Genomic DNA, 22,003 nt, shown 5'->3' on the forward strand with positions numbered 1-22,003 from the left:
TCAGTGCGGCACCGGAGCCAGGGCCGCGGCCTGTGTCCCCGACGCCACGCGACAGCGATGAGACCAGTCACAGCGTCCTCTCCTCTCAGCACCCGGCCCCTCACCAGTCACACACACAGCGCCGGGCCCCTCACCCAGTCACACACACAGCACCCGGCCCCTCACCAGTCACACACACAGCGCCGGGCCCCTCACCCAGTCACACACACAGCACCCGGCCCCTCACCAGTCACACACACAGCGCCGGGCCCCTCACCCAGTCACACACACAGCACCGGGCGAGGCTGGCACAGCCCCACTGCTGATTCCGGGAGGGACCCTGAGCCTAAACGCTTCCGTGAAGAAGCATCGCACCCCGGCCGGCGTGGCTCAGGGTGAGCGTCGACCTGTGAACCAGGAGGTCAGGGTTCGATTCCCGGTCAGGGCACAGGCCCGGGGTGCAGACTCATCCCAGTGTGGGGCACGCAGGAGGCAGCTGGTCAATGATTCTCTCTCATCATTGATGTTTTTCTCTCTCTCCCTTTCTCTCTGAAATCAATAAAATATATAGTTTAAAAAATGACTCAGACTGATGAACAAAAATAGATCCAGAGACAAATGGCAGGGGAGGTGGGGGTTAGAGAGCAACCAAAGGATCTGTGTGCGTGCGTGTTAGCATGACCAAGGGACACAGACACTGGGCCGTGGGGGCTTGCCCTCGGGGGTGGGAATGGCTGGGGAGGTGTCCACTGGGGAAAAAGGAGACACATGCAAAACTTCAGACAATAAAAAAAAAAAGGACTCAGAGACTCTGCACGTAATCACCAGCCCGCTGCCCTGAGCACAGCGCTCTGCAGTGCTGGCCGTGCTCTGCGTGGCGGGTCCTCCCACGGAAAGGGCCAGGGAAACTGGGCGGCAGGGCACGCGCTGTCCCCACAGGACACCTGGCGATGGGAAGCATTGCTCGAGGAACTGGGACAGTATCAGGTGTGACACACGGGCTTGTCATCTGAACGCTAAGGTCACACGAATAAAGTGTAACAACCCTGAGACTGGAAAAACCGTCCCAGCTGAGGGCTCACTAACCAGTAGCAGAGCGAGCACAAGAGTTCCTGCTCACCCGGAAAACGGAACCTGGGTGTGCGCGGGGCGGGGAGGGCGTGTGAGGGTTTACGAGACAGCTCTGCTCTCGGCAACGAGATGCTGAGGAGCCAGTGGTTAAGACAAGCTCTGGAATCAGAGACCCCGGTTCAAATCCTGGTCCTGCCACTTAGGAGCTCTCTAGTCTCAGTTTCCCCATCTGTAAAATGGGGCTGAGGAGGGCGCCTGGGGGGTGGACAAGATGACGCGTCAGGTGCGTGCACGCTGCTGGGCACCGCGCAGGCGGAGCTCAAGGCTGGCTGGTACCAGCTCCCAGCTCCCCAAGAGCCGGAGAGGCCGCCGAGGACGGGGAGTTTAGCAGCACAGCTCATGGCGGTGCTGGTTACTGCTCTTTCAAGTGGGTCTTTAAAATAATCAAAACTCATTTTTCTTCTGACTCCACCTAAACCGGTCCCCTCCCTATTTTATAATTAGAATATAACTATGACATGTTCCCGTGCCGGGCCGACGTCTCCATCTATGCTGTGTCCCTCTTCAGAGACACACCACATCACACACACGCGCTGCAGTCTGCACTGATTCCTGATGCTGCGCGGTCAGGACTCCCTCTCAGCCGGCAGCAGCCTTGGCCGCCGGTCTCTCACCCGGGAGGGTCCTCATGCTCCCTGCTTAGCCGGCAGGGAACAGGGCCTGCTGCCCCGATACCCTAGGAACCGCCGGCTCCCTGGCTCCCCAGGTCCCTGGGACAAGCTGGTTGGGCCCATGGTCTGCACTGGACCGAGCCACCACCCAGGGCCACCCAGGGACACCAGCAGGAGGTGCGCCTGCTGCCCTGCTCTCTGCCAGCTGCCGCTCTGCTCCAGGCGCACACACACACGCATGGATGCACAGATGCACGGACACATGCAGACATACGCAAGCTTGGACACACTCAGGCTGAGACACACAAGCACACGTGTGGACGTGTGCACACACAGAGCTTTGCTGGCTTTAGCAGTAAATGTCTATGCTCACCACATTCAGCCAGAGGCGTGGAGGCATGCCAGACATTGTGAGTGGGCTGACCCCAGCCTCAGTCCTGAGAGACCAGCCCTTTGGGTCAACCAGAACTGAGACAGGAAGTCCGGAGCTGGTAAGGACAGCGGTCACTGGCTATCACAGTGTCCCTACCACTCAGGCTGAAGAGGAGATGATTCTTTCAAAACCATGGCTTTAAATATGAATAGCTCACACAAATAATTCATATTCACTCATACTAACGTTATTAAAACTAATGCTCTTTTAAAACCTGGTTACTGATAGTCTGTGGTTATTGACAAGATAAGCAAAAGGTGCTGCCGTGTCAGATGACTTTACAGCTTCCGGCCCAGCCTGGCAGGACTGTCTACCTCCCTATGTCACGGGACCAATGCCGGGCAGTCCCTCTGCGTGACTGACAGGCTGTAGTGACCGCGCCAGCAGGACACAGCAAGGCCACGCTATGGGCACAGTTCTCAGAGCAAACTTACGGGCACCAGTTTCCAAAACCACTTGGAAGGAGACTTCAGAGGAGCAGCGGAAGCAAAGGGAAGGAAAGTCGTCAGGTTAGTTTCAGTGAAGCTACAGTAGATTTCCTACCGCGGAGGCCCACGGCGACAGCGCCCATCACATCTCTAAATGCCAGTTAATACTTCAGCTAAAATCTATAGGTTTATTTAAAAATAAGTGCATATGGACAGACATAGGTTACAACCCGTTAAATAAGTTCATACAGACAATGAAGAGGACAGACCTGCTTACATCAGCAGCCTCAGTAATAAATATAGGAGGAGGGACGGGGTTAGAAAACGACGGCCGTGAGCCTCACGGGAAGCTCACTCAGGTCGGCCCCTCGTGAACATGCCCCTGGGAGGGGAGACTCTCTGCACTCGTGGATAGAGATGGAAACCATGGCCCCAGGCATCTGAGTTACGCCTAACATACAGCCGGTCATCTTCACGCAATACTTATTGCTTGGAGAGAAATCGGGGGCCACCTCTGAATTTTTAAAGGCCTAAAACGCCAAGTTTCTCACTGAGTTGATGGCCAGGGACATATTCTAGACTGAGGTGCTGTGTTTTTGGTCAAAGGGATGTTGGCGATAGGTATAACGAAAGAAACTAATCAGCACTGACCTCAAAGTCCACACAAGAGAAACTGGAACTACAGAACAGACCCTTAGGGGCAGAATTCTAGGTGAACGTTACCTAATCAGGCGGTCAAGGCCTCACAATTATTTAGTTGAAATAACAGTATGAAAAGGAGCCCAGGTAAGCCTCAGAGTCAAACCAAACGATGCATGGGAGGTGACGCCCTGTGTTGGAACCTGTGTCTGTTCTGTGTACTTATAAACGTATGGAACACACCTGGGTCAATAAGAACATTACAGGTCAGACACCAGGTTCCCAGAGCGGCTCCAAAGAACATGGTTCTGTGGGTGTTAGCACATGCCATTCACAGAGGAGTTCAGAGATCACACGTGTTTGGGAGACAGATGGGCAGGCTTCTCCAGGGGCCTTCATGTCTGAAAATGGGCTGTGAATTTCTGAGAGGGGCCCCGGGGGCGGGGAGAGGCAGCATCTCCCAATGGACTTGACTTCAGAGCCCTGTTCTCCAATGTATCTCGGTGCTGCGTGAAGGAATAGAGTTAAAACAAAAGTGGGTTATGGTTTCCACGGCTGAGGAGCTCTGCTCGCACGGGCAGAGGACATCGGGCAGCGCGTGCGCTGCTCTCACTGGGGAGAGGGGCTATTCTGAGCCTCCACCTTCAAATAAAGCAATTAGAACAAGGGGATGTCTTTTCTCCAAAAGCCATTCCTTCCCCCAGTTCCAGTCCCTGCAGAATCCCTCACCCATATTTCTCTTTAAAAAGTGGCAAATGCTACACTGAGTAGACTCGTATCTGTAATATTCTGAGAAACAAACTCAACATAGTTAGTCTTATAAACTTAAGAACACAAACCCGTGGGTTCACAGCTCTCCAAAACCACCAAACCGTCTCCGGCTCATTCCCAAAGGGGCCATGTACTCCAATGGCATGTATGCAGGCACCCGTCCCTGTGACCTAGTGCCCCACTTTCCAAGTCCACCCGCCACCCCCAGGGCCGAGTCACGTCCACACCCTCGAGAAGGCCTCCCAGGTGTTCACGCCCACAGCCGTCCAGGTGTTCACGCCCACAGCCGCCCAGGTGTTCACGCCCACAGCTGCCAGGGGTACATATGGAAGTTCAGGACAACCAGCTCCCTACTTCCACAGACCCGTCGTGTCTAGTACCTGCCGTTACTAACAGCGAAGAGGGGAGATGTGGGAATCATTTTAGTCCCGGAACTTAGGGGCTCTTAATCCAACCCTTAACGTTTACAGGTGAAGAGAGGCCAAGAGGTCGAGGGCCTGGGAAGGTCACGCAGTGTCAGGGCAGCGCTGGTCTGACCGGAAGCTCAGACGCATTTGCCACACGCTCCGCACAGGCCCTCGGAGAATGGGTGCTGGACTTGAGGCCCTGCTGCAAACCCCGGAGATCCCAGAGCAGGGCGCCAAGACAATACAGAGGCTCAAGCAACTTAGACCAAACACTGTTGGTTATTTATCTGAACTTCAAATTTAACGGGCCTCCTACTTTAGCATCAAAAAGAGCATTAGAAGCAGAAAGAGCAATTTGAAAAAAGGGAAACAGAGAACATCCCAGCAGTAAAGGGTCTGGCTTTCCCTCAACTTGGCGCTCCTCACAAGGCCCCCTCTAGGACACGGCCTACCCTACGGTCAGAAACACACCAGGGGGAGCGCACACTCTAAAGAGAGAGCTTTGCAATGTGAATTCTGGTCCAACCCAGTACAAGTGGCGCCGCGCAGGCCCATGTTTAGAGAAGATGGTGGTAAAGGAATCTACTGGAAGGAGGGTGGGCAGGGGGCGGGCAGCGCATTATCGGCACACGGTGGGGGTAACAGTGAGGAGACCGAGTCGCCCAAATGGAAAGGAAGGCTCTGAATAAGGGCAATGTCTCCCCCCGAGCCCCGCGCCCCGCGTCCAAAGGGCTCTCCCGCGATGCGCTCTGCTGGACTGTCCTGCAGGGGCACAGCGGGTCTGCGTGGGCAGCACAGATCTGCAGAGCAGGAAATGCCAGGTGCCGCTCGAATGTCCAAAGACCGACTCTGAGCTGATGTTTCTTCTTCCCCCAGAACCTCCCGGGGGACAACTCGCAGCTCCTGGGCCACGACGGTAAAGGCGGTCCTATTACACGGCATCACAGGGCCGATACCCTGACGCTGTTTTCGTGTTGTTTCCTACATTTTACCAAAGTCCAGACCATTATTTTTGCCAAAAGAACCTCAGAACCTGAGCTCGAGGCATCGATGTTTTCCTGAGCACCATCGTCCACCCCCTTCGCTTTGTGCTCCTGCTTACGTGGTGTCCCCGGCCTGGCGTTCCCGGGCCCAGTTACCGTCACCAAAACCAAGTTCAGGACCACAACTGCGCACATTTCCCAAAGTAACAGCACATGTGGGCGCACGGGCCGCACGAGGCCCCGTTTTCAATGCGAAACGTACCTTTTGACCTCCTGGGGCTTCCACTGTGTGATGCTCCTTCAGTTTCTGTTCTTGCTCCAGGATGTCCTTCAGATGTTCGTTTACCTTAAATACAAAAGCACCGGCGTGAAGGTCCATCCCGCAGAACAGGAAGAGCACGCGCCTCACACTCCTGTGGCCAGACCTGTGTGTCCAACAGCAGCCCCACTCACAGGAGAACATTCCCTTCCCAGCCGGAGGCACGTCCTACAGGGGCCGCCTCCGCTCACGAGGGTGAGCTCACTGACTCACTGGATGCTGCCGGACACCCGGGGCGGGCGGGAGGGGCGAGCTGGGGACAGGGCACCAGGAACCTCAGCTTTAAGGCTCGGGAGCAATAACACTTCTGTTTCGTCAACATTTTACACTCTCTCCGGCGGGCGTGGCTCCGTGGTGGGGCACTGACCTTCAAGCCAGGAGGTCACCCGTTCGACTCCCGGTCAGGGCACAGGCCCAGGTTGGGGGCTGATCCCCAATGTGGGGCGTGCAGGAGGCAGCTGATCCATGACTCTCTCTCATCACTGATGTTTCTATCTCTCTCCCTCTCCCTTCCTCTTTGAAAAAAATAAAAAAGAAGAAAAAGACATAAAAAAAAGGGGGGGGGGGGAGGATGGGAAATTTTAACCAGATTGCACAACCCGAGCTTTCGCTTTGACTTGAAACAGAAAGGGTAATGGAGTGTGTGTCTGCTCAGGCGGCATCAGCAAGATCACAGATGGCAGCTTGAGAACAGCAGAAACGTGTCCCTCACAGCTGGAGGCTGGAGGCTGGAAGCCAAGGGCCCGCGGGGGCGGGTACGGTGTCTGGTGAGGGCCAGCGTCTGGCCATTTTCTCTGGGACCTCACATGCCCAAGAGGCAGGGAGCTCTGGGGTCACCTCCCCAGGCCTCACCTCCTGACACCACACAGATCTGGGGGCACACACCCTCCGTCGCAGCAGAGCGGCAGCGTCTTGAGGACCCGCCTTCCTGCCATGGGAGCGCCGCGGCCCTGCGTGTGCACCCACCTTATTTATCCAGTACATGACGGCGTCCTCGATGTCGTAGGGCAGGTCGGTGGCCTGAAAGAAGGTGGAGTACCGCTGGGCGCACGCGATGACCTTCTCCACGCTGACCATCTCCGCCGTGTAGGCCATCATCAGGGTGTCTATCATCGCCAGGTGGGCGCTCTGAAACGGGAGCGGGGACACGGCTGAGCCACCTGAGAGTTCTGGCCGACGTTCTGAAATGCGAGCGCCGCCTCCCAAGGAGCAGGCGCAGAAGGGAGGCCACAGGAGGCGGGGCGCTAAGGAAGCACACAGGGCACACGCGGGCGGGGCGAACGGAGACAGTCCGTGGTCCGCTCCTGGCGAGGCCCCGGCTTCGGGCACCGTCTTACCCCGAGGCGGCCCTGGTCCTGTTTGTGATCACGTCGTAACTGCTCCTCAGCAGCGGGATGTACAAACTTCAGCGTCATCTCCAGCTGCTCCTGGCTCACGCGTCACATCCACGCAGAACTCTGCAGAGCCTTCCTCTAAGGCAGCGGCCGCCTACCGGTGGTCTGCGGACCACTGTCCCATCTCCCCTCCCGCCTCCACTGGACACGTTCCAGTCCAGCCCTCCACACGCCTCCCACCTGAAGGCAAGGCCTCCGTCTGAACCTCCTGCTCCAGCTCCTCCCCCTGCTCATCCACGCAGGACTCCTGTGTGTCCTCCTGCTGTGGCCTCCTGCTGTTGTTTTATGTTTTTAAATACATAAGTGGCCTTATACTTACCATTACACTTTTGCTACCAGCACACAACTCGCCTCCCAAACTGGAGGCAGCATACAGAAATAAAAGATCCCCAAATTATGGTAATTTATTTAAAAAAAATTTTTTTTTATTGATTTCAGAGAGGAAGGGAGAGGGAGAGAGAGAAACATCAATGATGAGAGAGAAGCATGGACTGGCTGCTTCCTGCACGCCCCCTACTGGGGATCGAGCCTGCAGCCCAGGCCTGTGCCCTTGAATGAAACTGGAACCAAGACCCGTCAGTCCACAGGCCGATGCTCTACCACTGAGCCACACCGGCCGGGGCAAAGTTAGATTGTGCAGAGGTGGAAGGCGGGCGTCCATACGTCCAGCACCAAGCACCATCCCCACACGCTTCCTAAAGCAGGACAAGAGGCCTGATGCTTGTCGCCCGGTCGCTCTAAACCAACACAGCAGGTTCCTAAGGAGCAGCGTTCTCACTAGGACTCAGACCTTCTCCCGAGATTTTAGAAAAACAGTAACACAATCAATCAAACGTTCACGGCAACTGGAAACCTTTACATCTAATGGTGACAAGAACTGACAGCACAGGATTAAAGCACAAGGCAGCACACGGGAGCCTGCGAAGGGCTGCAGGCAGGGTCAGCCGCGGGCGGAGGCTCAGGCCTGCACGTCACCGGTACATCCCTGCCGCGTCCCTGCGACCAGAGTGAGATGCGCCCCCAGCCGTCAGCAGGGTCAGCCCTGTGTCAGCGTCTCCACACCCACACCCACACTCACACACCAACACACACTCACCCCTCCACACACCAATACACACCCACTCACCCACCCCACACACACACTGACACACACACACTCAAACCCACACACTCTGACACACATACACTCACAGTCACACACACACACACACGCACACACACACTGCGCTAGGAAACAACGTGGAAAATACAGGTGCTTCACCTGCTTGAGCGATAACGGTTACGTTGCCATCGGTGTGCGTGGGCCGCGGCTCAGCAGACACGGACCCCCAGCCGTGGGGACCTGGGACCGTGCACTCAGCACGGACACGCACAGCGGGGGCAGCAGCCGGGCAGGGACCCTCCAGAGGGGACGTCAGAGGGGAACTGCTCCCCGTGCTGCAAGCTGCTCGCAGGTGACGTGCCCGCAGAGCAGGCCCCAAAACTCAGTGAGCACGGGAACCTGAAGCCACCACGGAGCTGAAACCCTTCCCCACCGTCCTGACAACTCAGCTGCCCACCTGTAAGCAAATGACCAGCTAACTCTTACATTACCTCCTTCCTTAAAGTAATACAATGGGTTTTTAAAAAAGAAAAAGGCAGAAAGCAAAGTAGGTCACAACCTCATTTAGTGCCAGATGGTGAACTGATTTGGCCCATCCTACTTCAAGCTCATGATTTCTTGCTTTTTTCTTTAACTACATACATTCCTTCCTCTGTCTTCCTACACACATCTCCCCTGCCTCTGAGCATGGCCGCCTCATGGAGGAGCGAGACTTCATCAAACGTGTGGCCGTTTTCCTTCCAACACTATTTCGACGACGCCCAGCATTCTGTAAACCAAGCTAAAGGGGCAGCAGCCCGGCCGGCTGTAGCTCAGCGGTGGACCTAGGAACCAGGAGGTCACAGTTCGATTCCCGGTCAGGGCACAGGCCTGGGTTGTGGGCTCGGTCCCCAGTAGGGGGCTTGCAGGAGGCAGCCGATCCGTGATTCTCTCTCACATTGATGTTTCTCTCTCCCTCTCCCTCCCTCTGAAATCAATGAAAATATCTATTAAAGGGGACAGCAGACGGTGACCTGAACACGGGCCTTGTCTCCAGGGACTGCGAGGCCCTGCCTGCTTGGCCCAGGCCAGCTCAGTGTCCTTCGCCGCGTTTTCCCCAGAAGAACTCACGCTTAGTGACTACACCGACACGTGTGACAGGCAGAGACGCGTCAGGAGGTCACTCAGGCACGCGCACGGGCACTGACACACATTCACACGCGAGCCCGCCCTCCGGCCCGGCCCCGGCCCCGCGGAGGCTCACCATCTGGATGGGCTTCCTCTGCAGGTCCCGCTCGGTCACCAGCCGCTCCTGGTCGGTGACGTAGAGCCCCTTCTGCGCCAAGGCCTGCACCACGGCGTCGTGGCCCACCAGGGGCTTGGCGGCGTCGCCCTTCAGGATGAGGCTGCCGGCCCGGCAGTACAGCTCGGCCGACAGCAGCCGGTGCACGACGGGCGGCTTGATGTGCTCCTGGTCGTACTGGTCCGTGTAGAACGGCTCTCGGAGCTCCTCTGGCACATTTTCTAGGCAGGAGCAGAGGGACGCGCTTACAGGGTTCCGTAAAGAAACACAATGTGCCCAGTAATGACGACTGTGCCATCGACACTAAGGTTCCTCCTAAAATGACAGTGGCCATTCCTAAACTGAGCAGACCTGGAGAGCACCTGAATTGCAGGGAAATCTGCCGCAGACACCATTCCGAGCGCGTCCTAAAGGAGACCACGGCGCCAGCGGGGGAAGGCTCTGATCTAGTGGCTCCAGGGAAAGTCTCCCACATGCACACGCACATACAGTGAGCCACACGCACACGCACACTGAGCCACACACACACGCACATACACACTGAGCCACACACACACGCACATACACAGGGAGCCACACGCACATACACACTGAGCCACACACACGCACACACACACAGGGAGCCACACACACATACACAGGGAGCCAGATGCACATACACACTGAGCCACACACACATACACAGGGAGCCACATGCACATACACACTGAGCCACACACACATACACAGGGAGCCACACGCACATACACACTGAGCCACACACACACGCACACACACAGGGAGCCACATGCACATACACACTGAGCCACACACACACGCAAATACAGTGAGCCACACACACATACACAGGGAGCCAGATGCACATACACACTGAGCCACACACACATACACAGGGAGCCAGATGCACATACACACTGAGCCACACACACATACACAGGGAGCCACATGCACATACACACTGAGCCACACACACATACACAGGGAGCCAGATGCACACACACAGTGAGCCACACGCATGCGCACATACAGTGAGCCGGAAGACTGCACAGGACTTCAGTGACTTCCCCCCCATGTACGCAGTCAACCGGGAGATGCAGGCACAGCTCACTCCGGGGACTGAGGCCTCACCCGAGAACCTCAAACCCCTGCACAGCTCACCTGGGAATCTCCACCTTCCCACGGCCACGCCCATCCTACCCACTGACCCACTCAGCGGGCACAGAGGGCAGCTTACACACCACACAGCCAGGGCACACTGTTTTCCTGCCGTCTCTACTCTGTCGCTGCTTCCCCCCTCTCCTAACTGGGCTCCATGCTTTATAGCAAAGCCAGGACGAGAGCCAGGGCTGTGCCCACAGGGACAGGCGGGCATCCGGGCTCGAGGTCACCGCCCGCCCTCTCCGGGAGAGTGAGGGTCCTGAACGGGCAGCTCGAACGTCCGGTCAGTGACGCACAGAACGAATCGAGGCCTTTCCATGACAGCTGACGAGGGACCGTGAGTGTCGCAGGAGAGAGCCACAGTGAGTGATGCTCGGGCAGTGCCCTGGGAGTCAGGCCTGGCAGCGGGGAGATCAGCTGCAGCTCACACCATGCGGAAGCGAAGGGAGAGCCAGTGAGCGGGGGTGGCCGCACGCACACCGCGTGGAAATATCCACCGCGCAGCTGGGGACCATGCAGGACTCTGGAAGAAGGTCAAGAGTAGCTGGAGCAATCTGGGATCTGGGGGAGATCTAAAAATATCCTCCCATTTAATAATTGAAAGCACTCTCCTCCCACAGCTGCACTAACCAGCGGCGAGCCGGCTGCCGGGCAGGGCACACAGCTCGCTGGGAACCACAGAAGGCGTGTGCGCGTGGGGACTCGTCTAACCCAGCACCCCAGGAGCTGAGGGACCCCCTAACCCAGCACCCCAGGAGCTGAGGGGCCCCCTAACCCAGCACCCCAGGAGCTGAGGGACCCCCTAACCCAGCACCCCAGGAGCTGAGGGACCTGCCTAACCCAGCACCCCAGGAGCTGAGGGACCCCCTAACCCAGCACCCCAGGAGCTGAGTGACCTGCCTAACCCAGCACCCCAGGAGCTGAGGGACCTGCCTAATCCAGCACCCCAGGAGCTGAGGGACCCCCTAACCCAGCACCCCAGGAGCTGAGGGACCTGCCTAACCCAGCACCCCAGGAGCTGAGAGACCCCCTAACCCAGCACCCCAGGAGCTGAGAGACCCCCTAAAAGACTGCTCATTATCAGGGTCACGAACTTCCCCCTCACCCATCACCCCTGTGCATCCACCCAGTTAGTGGCTGCTTTCCCATCCTGTGCCCACACCTGACCATTTCCGAGGGCCCGTCTACCAATCCCACTCCCACCCCAGGTACAAGGTGAGCTTCAAACCTCCCACAGCCAGGGGAGCCAAGGGCCCACAGCATAAAAACGGCAGAAAGAGACCTTTCCACCCCAAAGAACAGGTCCCTTTACATATATACATGTTTTTTTTACTGATCTCAGAGAAGAAGGGAGAGGGAGAGAGACATCCACGATGAGAGAGAATCACTCATCGGCTGCCTCCTGCACCCCCACCCTGGGGATGGAGCCCGCAACCCGGCATGTGCCCTGACTGGGAACTGAACTGTGACCTCCTGGTTCATAGGTCGATGCTCAACCACTGAGCCACCCCAGCCGGGCCCAAACAGGTCACTTTAAAACCAGGTCTTCACGAACTATATGCTTCAGAGGCGACTTGGGAAACGTCTCATTACTACCAACAGTGCAGGCTCCGTTTCCTAATAACAGTTTGGACTTGTGTCACATTTTGAAACCAATGAACCGAAACGGCACGTTAGGAGATAAACAGGCGTCAGCGATAAGAGGTTTCGCCCTCTCCCCGGCGTGCGGCCCAGATAAGAGGGACTCCGGGAGCGGCTGCCAGGGGCGCGGGCGGGTTTTTCTTGTGCACCAGCCTCAGCACAACCCAGCCGATGGGGTCATCACACTTTCCGCCATCACCTGAAAGGCCTGAGGGACAGGGACGGGGACGGGGAGTGCTGCTCAAGGCGATTGCCATCGTTTCCTATGAAGCTGGCGAGCTGCCCGCAGCCTCCGTGTGCCAGGGCACGCGAGGTTCCTCTGAGAAGTGAAGGCTTCCCGGCCACTCACCTCGGCCGCGGTATCACCTTCAAAGCCACACCTCAGGCCTCTTCGCCCACATTCCCTGCCATGGAGGTGGCACCAGCAGTGGGAACGATGGGGGCACTGGACTTAAAGAGACGAGTCCTGACTTAGCCGGTGTGGCTCAGTGGGTAGAGCGTTGGCCTGCGGACTGGAGGGTCCCAGGTTCGATTCCACTCAAGGGCACGTGACCAGGTTGTGGGCTTGATCCCCAGTAGGGGGTGTGCAGGAGGCAGCTGATCCATGATTCTCTCTCATCATTGATGCTTCTCTCTCTCCCCCTCCCTCTCTGAAATCAATTAAAAAACAAAAAAAGATGAGTCTTTGTTCACCCACGTCCTTGGTAGGGGGTCTGAGTCCCCAGGTCCACAGATGTGCCTGCGACCCTCGACTCCAGCGCCCTCCCGCTGCCCTGGGCCCGACAACACGTCTCCTGCTGCTACAGCGCCAGCTCTCCCCTCCGCATGCGCACAGGCCGCCCCTTCAGCCCTCCTCCTCCTCCTCCTCCAACCTGCACGCGGGGGCTCTTTCCACTCAGACTCATGAGCGCCACCTCCTCAGGGCACAGCCCTGGCCCCCGGGGCCACTCATTCCCTACAGGACAGTCACTCCCTACCACACTGAGGGGCCAAGGACAGCAGACGTCTCTGTCCAGTGTCCTGGCGCCACGGCGGCCCCAGGACAGTGACCCAGGGCGGCGTCTTCAGAGCAGATGCCAGGGAAGAGTTCGCTCCCTCCTTCCCCATCACATGCGGGCGGGCGGGCGAGGTGCTGGGCCGCATTCCTCAGCTCACAGTCCGCCCTCTCCCGTGACACACCTCCCGCTCTCATCTCCTCACGGGGCGGCACAGGGAGCCTCAACTCCACCCGGGAGCTGGCTTCTCCCTGAGAAGGGGTCACACACATGAAGGGGGCGTGAGTGACCTGGGGAGGCCGGCAATGGGAGTGTGGGCATGAGCCCGGGTCTCCTCTCTGACGTAGCTACGGGCTCTGTGTGCACCACGTGGGTCTCCTCGCTGCCTCCATGGGCGCCGCGCCTCTGAGCTGCTTCTGAGACCCTGCCCGCCAGAAGGAGGCCGTGCCCGGAGGAAAGCTGCTCCGGGGCTGGAGCGGGAACCGTGCAACATGAGCTAAGAATCTGTGGGAGCGCGCGCGTGTGTTTAAGCGTGTGAGCATGTGTGCGCGTGAGAGAGCGTGTGTGTGAGAGCATGAGAGCGTGTGTGTGCGTGCGCATGTGTAAGAGTGTGAGCATGTGTGTGAGAGCGTGTGTGTGAGTGTGAGTGTGTGTGTGAGCGCGTGGGGGGGAGGGGAAAAGAGAGAGAATAAAAGACACGGGGCAGAATGCTAACAATCGGTCACCCTGGGTCCGGGGCACTCAGGAGTTCCCTGGATTATGTTAGGTTTTGAATTTATTCTGGAAAAAAAGTTGCAAAACCTTGAGATGCCCCAAATCAATCTTCCCCCCAAACGTGAGCATCTTCCAGGGTCCCCTCCATCCAGGAGCCACTAGCTGCCCAGTCGGAACCTCGGGGTCATCCCCAGCCCCGTCCCTCTCTCCACCCCCAAATCACACCCATCACCAAATCCAGTCCCAACCCACCCTTCTCTGGCCAGAGCCCCGCACCCCCGGCCTAGGCAGTCAGCGCCGGTCACAGGCCAGGCACTTACCCCTACACCTGTCTCCTCCACGTGTCCACCCTCGTCCCAGCTCCAGCCAACCACTCTCTCCCACAGCCAGGCCTGCTTATCTCCAGAGCAAGCTGGTCACATCTACACCAGCAACGAGCCGGGTTTTCAAAGACCTCGGACCTCTCTGAGGGTTAAGCCCTCCCTGTGACCTGCAGGGAGGCCTGCCCTGCCCCTGCCCAGCTCCTGTGGCCACACTCCCTCCCCTGCAGAGCTGTCTGCCTCTGCCATTCCGGCCGCTCTGCCCTGAACGCCCTTCTCTCTGTTCCTCACTCTCTCACAAAATACTAGTACGTGCTCAGTGAAGTAGTCATTCTAGTTTTAAATCCATTGTTTCTTAAGCTGGCCCTTCAAACAGCTCTGTCCCACTCTACCTTTCCAGCTGGGTCTCCCACCTCCCCCAACCCGCTGGGCACACCACCTCCCCCAACCCTCTGGGCACACCACCTCCCCCAGCCCGCTGGGCACGCCACCTCCCCCAGCCCGCTGGGCACGCCACCTCCCCCAGCCCGCTGGGCACACCACCTCCCTCAGCCCTCTGGGCACACCACCTCCCCCAGCCCGCTGGGCACGCCACCTCCCCGAACCCGCTGGGCACGCCACCTCCCCCAACCCGCTGGGCACACCACCTCCCCGAACCCGCTGGGCTGAGCTGCGTCACTGACACGGCCCGGGTCTCGGCCTCCGGCCTGCGCACACCAGCTCCTCCACCTGCAGTGCCTGCCCTCACTCCAGGCCCAGTATGACCGGCCTCCCTCCAGGGCCCAGTGGCCCGCCACCTCCCTCCTTGGGCGTTTCCGGAGCTCCATGCAGCTACACGGTCACCGTATCTCCCTGCTGGAGCTCCAATCGGAGGGGAAAGGCCCGGTTAAACCGCGCCTGCGCTGTAAGACCTCCTCCCGGGGCCTCAGCATCACCCCTGTAGTTCTCTCCACACTCAACGGCTCTCCCTCGGCCTCCTTTTCCTCGGGCTCCCCAAAAGCTTTCGAAGGGCTCACTGCCCTCGATCCTGCCTGAGATGTCTTCTCGCCCCTGTGATCTCATCTACTTCCAAGTTCAATTACACTTTATACACGGCCTCCTTCCTCCATCGTCCCCACACCCACACCTGCAGCCAGCGGCATCACAGGCTTCTTGGAGATGTGGCCAACGCACCAAGTTCAAGGTTTCCTCAAACAAAGGTGGCGTGCCTTCCACCCCGCTGCTCTCTCCCCCTCCGCCAATGGCATCGCGACTCACCCTCCCAGTCACTGACTCTCAAAGGCTCAGGTGACCTCATCCTCCCTAAAACCTCAGGTGGCCGCATGCTCTCACAGACTGCCTTTAATTCAAGCCCTCCCCAGGCACCCCAAGTCCAGTCATTCAGAATGCTGGGATCCCCCTACTACCTAGCGCCTCTTGGGCAGCGGTCAAGAGGGCAGAGCACACTCCGGAAGGGGGTGGCGCGGATGAGCTCCTATCCCCCTGGGCCTCGCCCCCCCCCGCCCCCCCCCCCCCCCCCCCCCCCCCCCGTGTAACTGGAGTGACTAACAGTTTCCAGCTCTTGACCAGCCTCCTGGGGTTAAAGTGAGATAAGACATGGAAGTGCCTGACGCCGTAGGTATAAGTTCTCAGTAGCTGTGAGCAGCCCGGGTGGCGTGCTCAGTGGTTAGCGTCGACCTGTGAACCAGGAGGTCACGGTGGGATTGCTGATCAGGGCACACGCCCGAGTTGCGGGCTATCTCCAGTAGGGGGCGTGCAGGAGGCAGCTGATCCATGATTCCCATCATTGATGTTTCTCTCTCTCCTTCCCTTTCCCTTCCTCTGTGAGCAGCTGTCCCCTCTGTCCCAACCCACTTCGAGCTCCTGGGAATGGCCTGCTGGCTCCTGCAGCACGTCCCACACCAGCCCCTGCCGTGCGCCCTCCTGAGGGCAGCGCGCCCTGGCCCCCTGGCCCGCCGTCACCCCCGGCGTGAGCACCAGCGAGCTCCTGCCCTCCAGCACGTGCTGGGACAAACACACAGAGCGTCAGGCGTGTTTGTAAGAAAGGGTGATTTGATGCTGAACTCCACTGAATGGCCCGGAAGGGAGATACCACTGGACAGAGTTGACATGATAAAGTGACATGAGGAAGTGCACGCTAAGATCGCCACACGCAAGAATTCGGTGAGGAAGCGAGTCGTTTAGACGCTCGCGCCCACCATTTCCTCCGAAGGACTGAGGGAGCGGGACCTTCAGGGCGACTGGGTGACATCCTGGCCGAGCGGGCAGGCTGCCCTCCCGCTCCTGGCCCTGCTCAGTCATCAGAGTATCTGTTTACTGGTTACAACGCATCCAAACAAGCCGACTCTTGACTTGATCAAAACCGGGTCTGCATTCTTCCACAAAAGGAACGGCTGACATCCGGACTCTTCAGACCATTTCAGTGAGAAGAGAAGGAGACGATTCAAAGCTTCTGACACAGGACTTCAGAGGAGGTGAGCCTCCACCTGTCTGCTTTCTAGGTGTGACGGCGCTCGTGCTTTATTTTTTCATTTATGGCTCAAAAACTTCATTCTGTGCTCACAAGTGACTTCTAGCTATCATTTTAAGTGACTTTTCAACATCTGGTTCTAAAATTGGCTACTCTTGACTATGTCAAAAGTTAGACAGTTTATCATGGGAAAAGACAAAATCCATGCCCGAAGACCCTATACCGCATCGCTACAGAAGTGATTTTACTAATCAGAGCAAAGTCGGGCTGATTTTCGAATGACTAACTGACTACTATGAGGTAAAACCTTTAAACATGAAGTCTGTTAGCATTTGCTGCATAAGTGTCTGCAGCAAATGAAGCACAGTGACATCAAGAGAAAGAAAGCGTTCCCCTTTCCCTGTTCACACCGTCTGCATTTATGCTTTGGAAGAGCACCGGCTAAGAAATAAATGTGCCAGCACAGCAGGGCTGCTAACGCATTCACCTTTTGTTTCTAAGTCGCTCTGAGGTCCTGAAGCTGGGTTTTCCTGGGTTTTTAGACATTCCAACGGTTGCCCAGGCAAATGTTACCAAGTACCAGCAATACCCACTGAAACCATCTGACAGTTAGTTTAAGACGGGCCCACTCTTGAAAGGAAAAAGGGAGCCGGTTACGGAGCGCTGGATGCACACTTTACAGCCGCCGATGGGATGACTCCGCAGATGCTGGAAGGGGCAGGGCTCTGAGCGCAGAAAGCCCTGAGCTCGCGGAACCCACCGCTGGCCAGATGTGTCAGCTCCCTCATCTGCTAACCGGGAGCAGCCGGAGGGAGGGCTGCTGTGGGAAGAAGCGAAGCCACGTGCTCAGAGGGCTGGGGATCCCGGCATGCCCAGTCCCCAGCATCGTCAAACCCTGGGAGCCGGTCAGATCCCGACTCGTCCCCGCCCTTGGGAAAGCGTGACAGGAGCGGGAAGGCTGTGAGCCCTCTCTGTGCGTTGCGAGGGTTTTTTAGAACGGGGGACCCAGCACCGGCATCACCGAGGGGCCGGGAGCCCCGAACCCCAAATGGGCACCTCAGGGCACAGCCTAGAGCCCAGGCCCTGGCCCAGTAGGGCTGCCGCTCACATGCGATTCCTTTCACTTCCTTCCTTCCGGAAGCGAGCTCGCTACATGTCCCTCCTGGGCCCAGGAGCTAGTGGACATGCCTGACAGTCTGACTGACAGACAGACAGACAGACAGGAGGCGGTTCCGGTCAGGGGCCTCGGCGACCCCGGGCCACTTGCTGGCTGACATCCGGGCTCGAGTGTCCTGGGTTCCGGGAGAAGGACCCGGACATTAGACACAGGTCCTCCTGCACCTTCTCTACGGACTCGGCCTCCATTTCTGCTCCACGTGGGCTCCCGCTTCGTGGGCTGAAACACAGCCCCGCTCCTCGCTGCTGGTGGCCGAGGTGCCGGAAAATAAGAACACCCCAGCAAAGCTCTGCGCCCCTCCTGCGTGTGACCGGACCCTCGGTTCCAGAGAAACCCTGGACATGCAGGCTCTTTCAAAACGACTTTAAAAAATCACGTCTCCGCCTGATGCCCGCTTTTTAAAACACCTGACATCTTTTCCTCCTTCGGCACCAAAGCCCGAGGACGCAAACGCAAAGAAAGCCGCCGCGCACATATACGTGAAATCGTGCGGAATGTGACCGCTCCCGCGAAAGGGATTCAGACAATTTCCCAAACACCGAGACTCCTTCCCACGTTAAGGAAAAGGAGCAGCGGGGAGGATACTCAGCTGGGCGCAGCTGAGCGATGGGAGTGAGTCAAATCCTGACCCACCCCTGCCACAGCTCTAAAGGGGGGCGTGAGCCATCCCCCACCCCACCTCCCCAAACTATATATATATATTTTTTAAATTGACTCCAGAGAGGAAGGGAGAAGGAGGGAGAGAGAGAGAGAAACCTCAGTGATGAGAGCGAATCCCGGATCCGCTGCTCCTGCGCGCCCCACACCGGGGATCAGCATGTGCCCTGATGGGGAACCGAACCGAACTAAACCCTGACCTCCTGGTTCCCAGGTGGCCGTGCAACCCCTCGCTCCCCAAACGACCCTTCACATCTGGAGACAAGCGTGTAAACCCTAAGACGCTTTCCCAGCCAATGCATCACATGCCCCAAAGGGATGAACGGGGGGGGGGGGGGGGCGCAGAAACCTTACACAACGGCCCCTAAAAGCCGCCGGACGAGAAAAGGGCGCAGCTTCCGAGGCAAAGCTCCGGTTTTCCCAGCGACCGGGCGCCGCGCGGGCTCCCGGGGCCGCGGCCGCCGAGTCCCGGCGGGAGGCCCTTTCCTGTTATTCTGCAAAAGCCTGGGTCCGCGGGAGCGCGTCAGCAGCCCGTGGCCTGGCAAGCCCTCTCCCGCTTGAAAAAGACAAATAAAAAACCCCACGGCGGCGAGTGCTTCTTTCCCCTCCACGGATGAAGCCAACATCCGTTTTTGGGAGAAAAGGAAAAAGGAAAGAAAGAAAAAAAAAAAAGGACTATGTCTCCCTGGCAAATACGAAATGGAAACACTGCCCCGGGGCTCAATCTCGGCGGCGCTCGGGGCGCCCGCAACCCCGGCGAGCGGAGGACGAGCCAATCCCGGCGCCTTTCGACCCGGCCGGGCGGGCGGGCGCCTGACATGCGGGAGCCCGGGCGGCACCTCGTCCCAAGTGTCAAAATCAAGGCAGAGCTACGCCCCCCGCCCCCCCAAGTCCCCCCCCCCCCGTCCTCCAGCCACACAGACACCAGCTCAGATCGGCCGGCGGAGCGGGCACAATTATGGGGCTTGCGGGGGGGAGGGGGGTGCATCGCAAGGAGGGGAGCAAACGGCATCGATGAAAACCAGAGGTCGCAACCCGTCCAAATTGCCCCAAAAACAAACCCGTCCGCGATCCAATCCCAGGAGCCCGGCCGGACCCCCCCGCCTCCCCAGGCCCCGTCCCCGCCCCGACCCCGGGCTCCGGCCCCAACCCGCCGCCAGGGTCCCTCCTGCCTTCCCTCCCGGCGCCCGCGGGCGGGAGGCCGGGCGCGGGGCGCGGGGAGGGGGGCGCGGGGCGGGGGCGCCGCCGCCTACCTGTCCCGAAGGCCTTGGCCACCAGCCAGGCCAGGTTGCAGGCGATCTTGGCGCGGGCGAAGTCGTAGTGGTCGAAGGGCTTGATGGCGGGGACAATGAACGTCCTCCGCAGCTCGCGCGGCTCCGCGGCGTCCCCCATGGTCGCGGGGTGCTGGGCGCCGGGCGCGGGCGCTCACATGGCGCGCGGACGGCGGGGCGGCTCGGGGTCCGCGCGCGGGGAGCCCCCGCCTCCGGCCGCCGCCGCCGCCGCCGCCGGCCGGGACCGGCCGCCGCCCCCGCCGCCCGCCCGCGAGCGCGCGTGAGCGACGCCGCTCCCCTTTGTCTGCGCTCCGCCGCCCGGCGGGGGCGGCGGCTGCAGCGCGGGGCGGCCGGGGGCTCAGCGCCGGCGCCGGGGCCCGAGGCCCGCCATGGCGAGGCTGCGCTCCCTCCGTCAGGCCGCGGGCGCAGGGGCGCGGGCGGGGGCGGCCGGCGGCACGACGCTCAGGAAACGTCAAAATCACGGCGGCCGGCCTTCCTCCGCGCCCCCCGCCGCCGCCCCGCGTCCGCCGCCCGGGAGACGCCGCCACCGGCTCTCAGCTCCCGCCTTATCGGTGACGCCCTCAGGGCTTTCCCCCTTCACGCCCGGTTCCTTCGCTCCCCCGCGGCCGCCGCCACCGCCGCCACCGCTGCGGTTTTCCGGCTGCGGCACTGGACCGAGGGAGCAGCTGCGGGCACTGAGCATGCGCCCTGGTGCGGCCCCGCCCCGGACAGGCCCCGCCCCCGACAGGCCCCGCCCCCAGTCGGCCCCAGCCCCGCTTTCCTTCAGCCGCAGGGATGCTTGCCCCAGGCGCGGCGCACTGAGCATGCGCCCTCTCGCGGCCCCGCCCCTGACAGGCCCCGCCCAGGAAAGGCCACGCCCCAGTGCCCGCCCCCTGGTCGGCCGCAGCCCGGCTTTCCTTCAGCCGCAAGGATCCCCGCCCCAGGCTCGGCGCACTGAGCATGCGCAGTCCCGTTTTCGCCCCACCCATACCCTCGGCCACGCCCTCGTACCCGCCCCTGGCTGGCTCCCCTCCAGCCGCAGGCACCTCGGCCCGGGCGCACTGAGCATGCCCAGCCTCGTTCCCGCCCAGTCCACGCCTAGGCCACGCCCCTGGCCACGCCCCCTACCATCTTTCTCCAGCCGCTGGCACCTCGGCCCCAGGTTCGGCTCATTGAGCATGCGCCGCCCTCTCCAGCCCGGGTCCCGGGTCCCGTGCGTCTGCTTTGTACTCATCACTCGGATGCTCGCCGGGGAGGACATCCTCCGCGTCCCTGGCGCTGGGCCGCTGCCCCTGCCACTGCTGGGGAGGCAAGGGAAGGAAGGGCGGAGAGAGGCCTGGTAGGAGCTCCCGTCTGAGCAGAGAGAACTGGTATTTATGAAAACGCTGGGTGCGTGGCATGCCCTTTTGCAGCGAACCCGACGAGCACCATTCTGCTTAATTCTCGGAGGAACCCTCCAGGGTCGGGGCCACGAAACGACGGAGGGGAGGCGTGTGCATTCACTCGCCGGGGTTTCAGGAGGTTTAAGGATCCTCTCCTTAACCCCGTGCTCGCCACTCACACCTTCCTTCGCAAGGCACACTGACTGCCCGCCAGGGTCTGGCACCTACAGACACACCGTGATGACCTCCTTATATCAGAGCTGCCCTCCATCTTCCCAAAGGAACCTGCTAGCTCAGAGCTGTGTCCTTGCCCAGTGTGTCCCCTCTGTCCCCCCTGGCTTATTCCTGCTCCCCCCTCAAGCTTCTTCATGGTCCTCGCCTCCTCCAGGAAGCCCTCCCTGATAGCCCCTGACACCCCCCCCCCCCCCAGCCCGGGCGGTCAGCAGGTGCCTCCCCGACTGCTTCCAGCGCACCCTGTGCTTATGTCTGTCACAGCGTTGGCCACACTATGTGCAGTCATCCATGACTCGTCTGTCTTTCCCACGGTTGACAGGGTCTTCTCCCAGCACCTGGGGCGTGCTTAGACCACAGTTGCTGCTCGGTGAATACTTAGGGGAGTAAGGGATGGATATTGTTGTAGTTAGCGCTTATTTTGTTTACTTAACTCACTGATTCCTCGCTGTATCTCGTTTGAATACAGTACCTAATTTTAATTATGATCAAATCCTGTGTTATCTTC

The 22,003-nt window shown here is 59.4% G+C and overlaps 1 protein-coding gene across 11 annotated transcripts in view; it reads right to left on the reverse strand.

Annotated features, from left to right (window-relative positions):
- CAMSAP2 (calmodulin regulated spectrin associated protein family member 2) overlaps positions 1-20,576 on the reverse strand; it is a 67,485-nt gene extending 46,909 nt beyond the window's left edge. For 6 of the 11 annotated variants that reach the window (XM_036355057.1, XM_036355058.1, XM_036355056.1 and 3 more), the window contains exons 1-5: positions 19,865-20,564; positions 9,441-9,700; positions 6,668-6,829; positions 5,645-5,728; positions 2,589-2,621 (exon numbers count right to left, since the gene is read on the reverse strand). In XM_036355057.1, the coding sequence (XP_036210950.1) occupies positions 2,589-2,621; positions 5,645-5,728; positions 6,668-6,829; positions 9,441-9,700; positions 19,865-20,003 (678 nt within the window). In that variant the 5' untranslated portion in view covers positions 20,004-20,564. Of the gene's footprint in view, positions 1-2,588; positions 2,622-5,644; positions 5,729-6,667; positions 6,830-9,440; positions 9,701-19,864 lie in introns of all 11 variants that reach the window. The other 5 variants (XM_036355064.1, XM_036355065.1, XM_036355060.1 and 2 more) reach the window with 4 other exon arrangements.
- Between the last annotated feature and the right edge of the window lie 1,427 nt (positions 20,577-22,003).

The sequence above is a fragment of the Myotis myotis genome, unplaced genomic scaffold (assembly GCF_014108235.1).
Source record: "Myotis myotis isolate mMyoMyo1 unplaced genomic scaffold, mMyoMyo1.p scaffold_m19_p_21, whole genome shotgun sequence".
NCBI lineage: Eukaryota > Metazoa > Chordata > Mammalia > Chiroptera > Vespertilionidae > Myotis > Myotis myotis.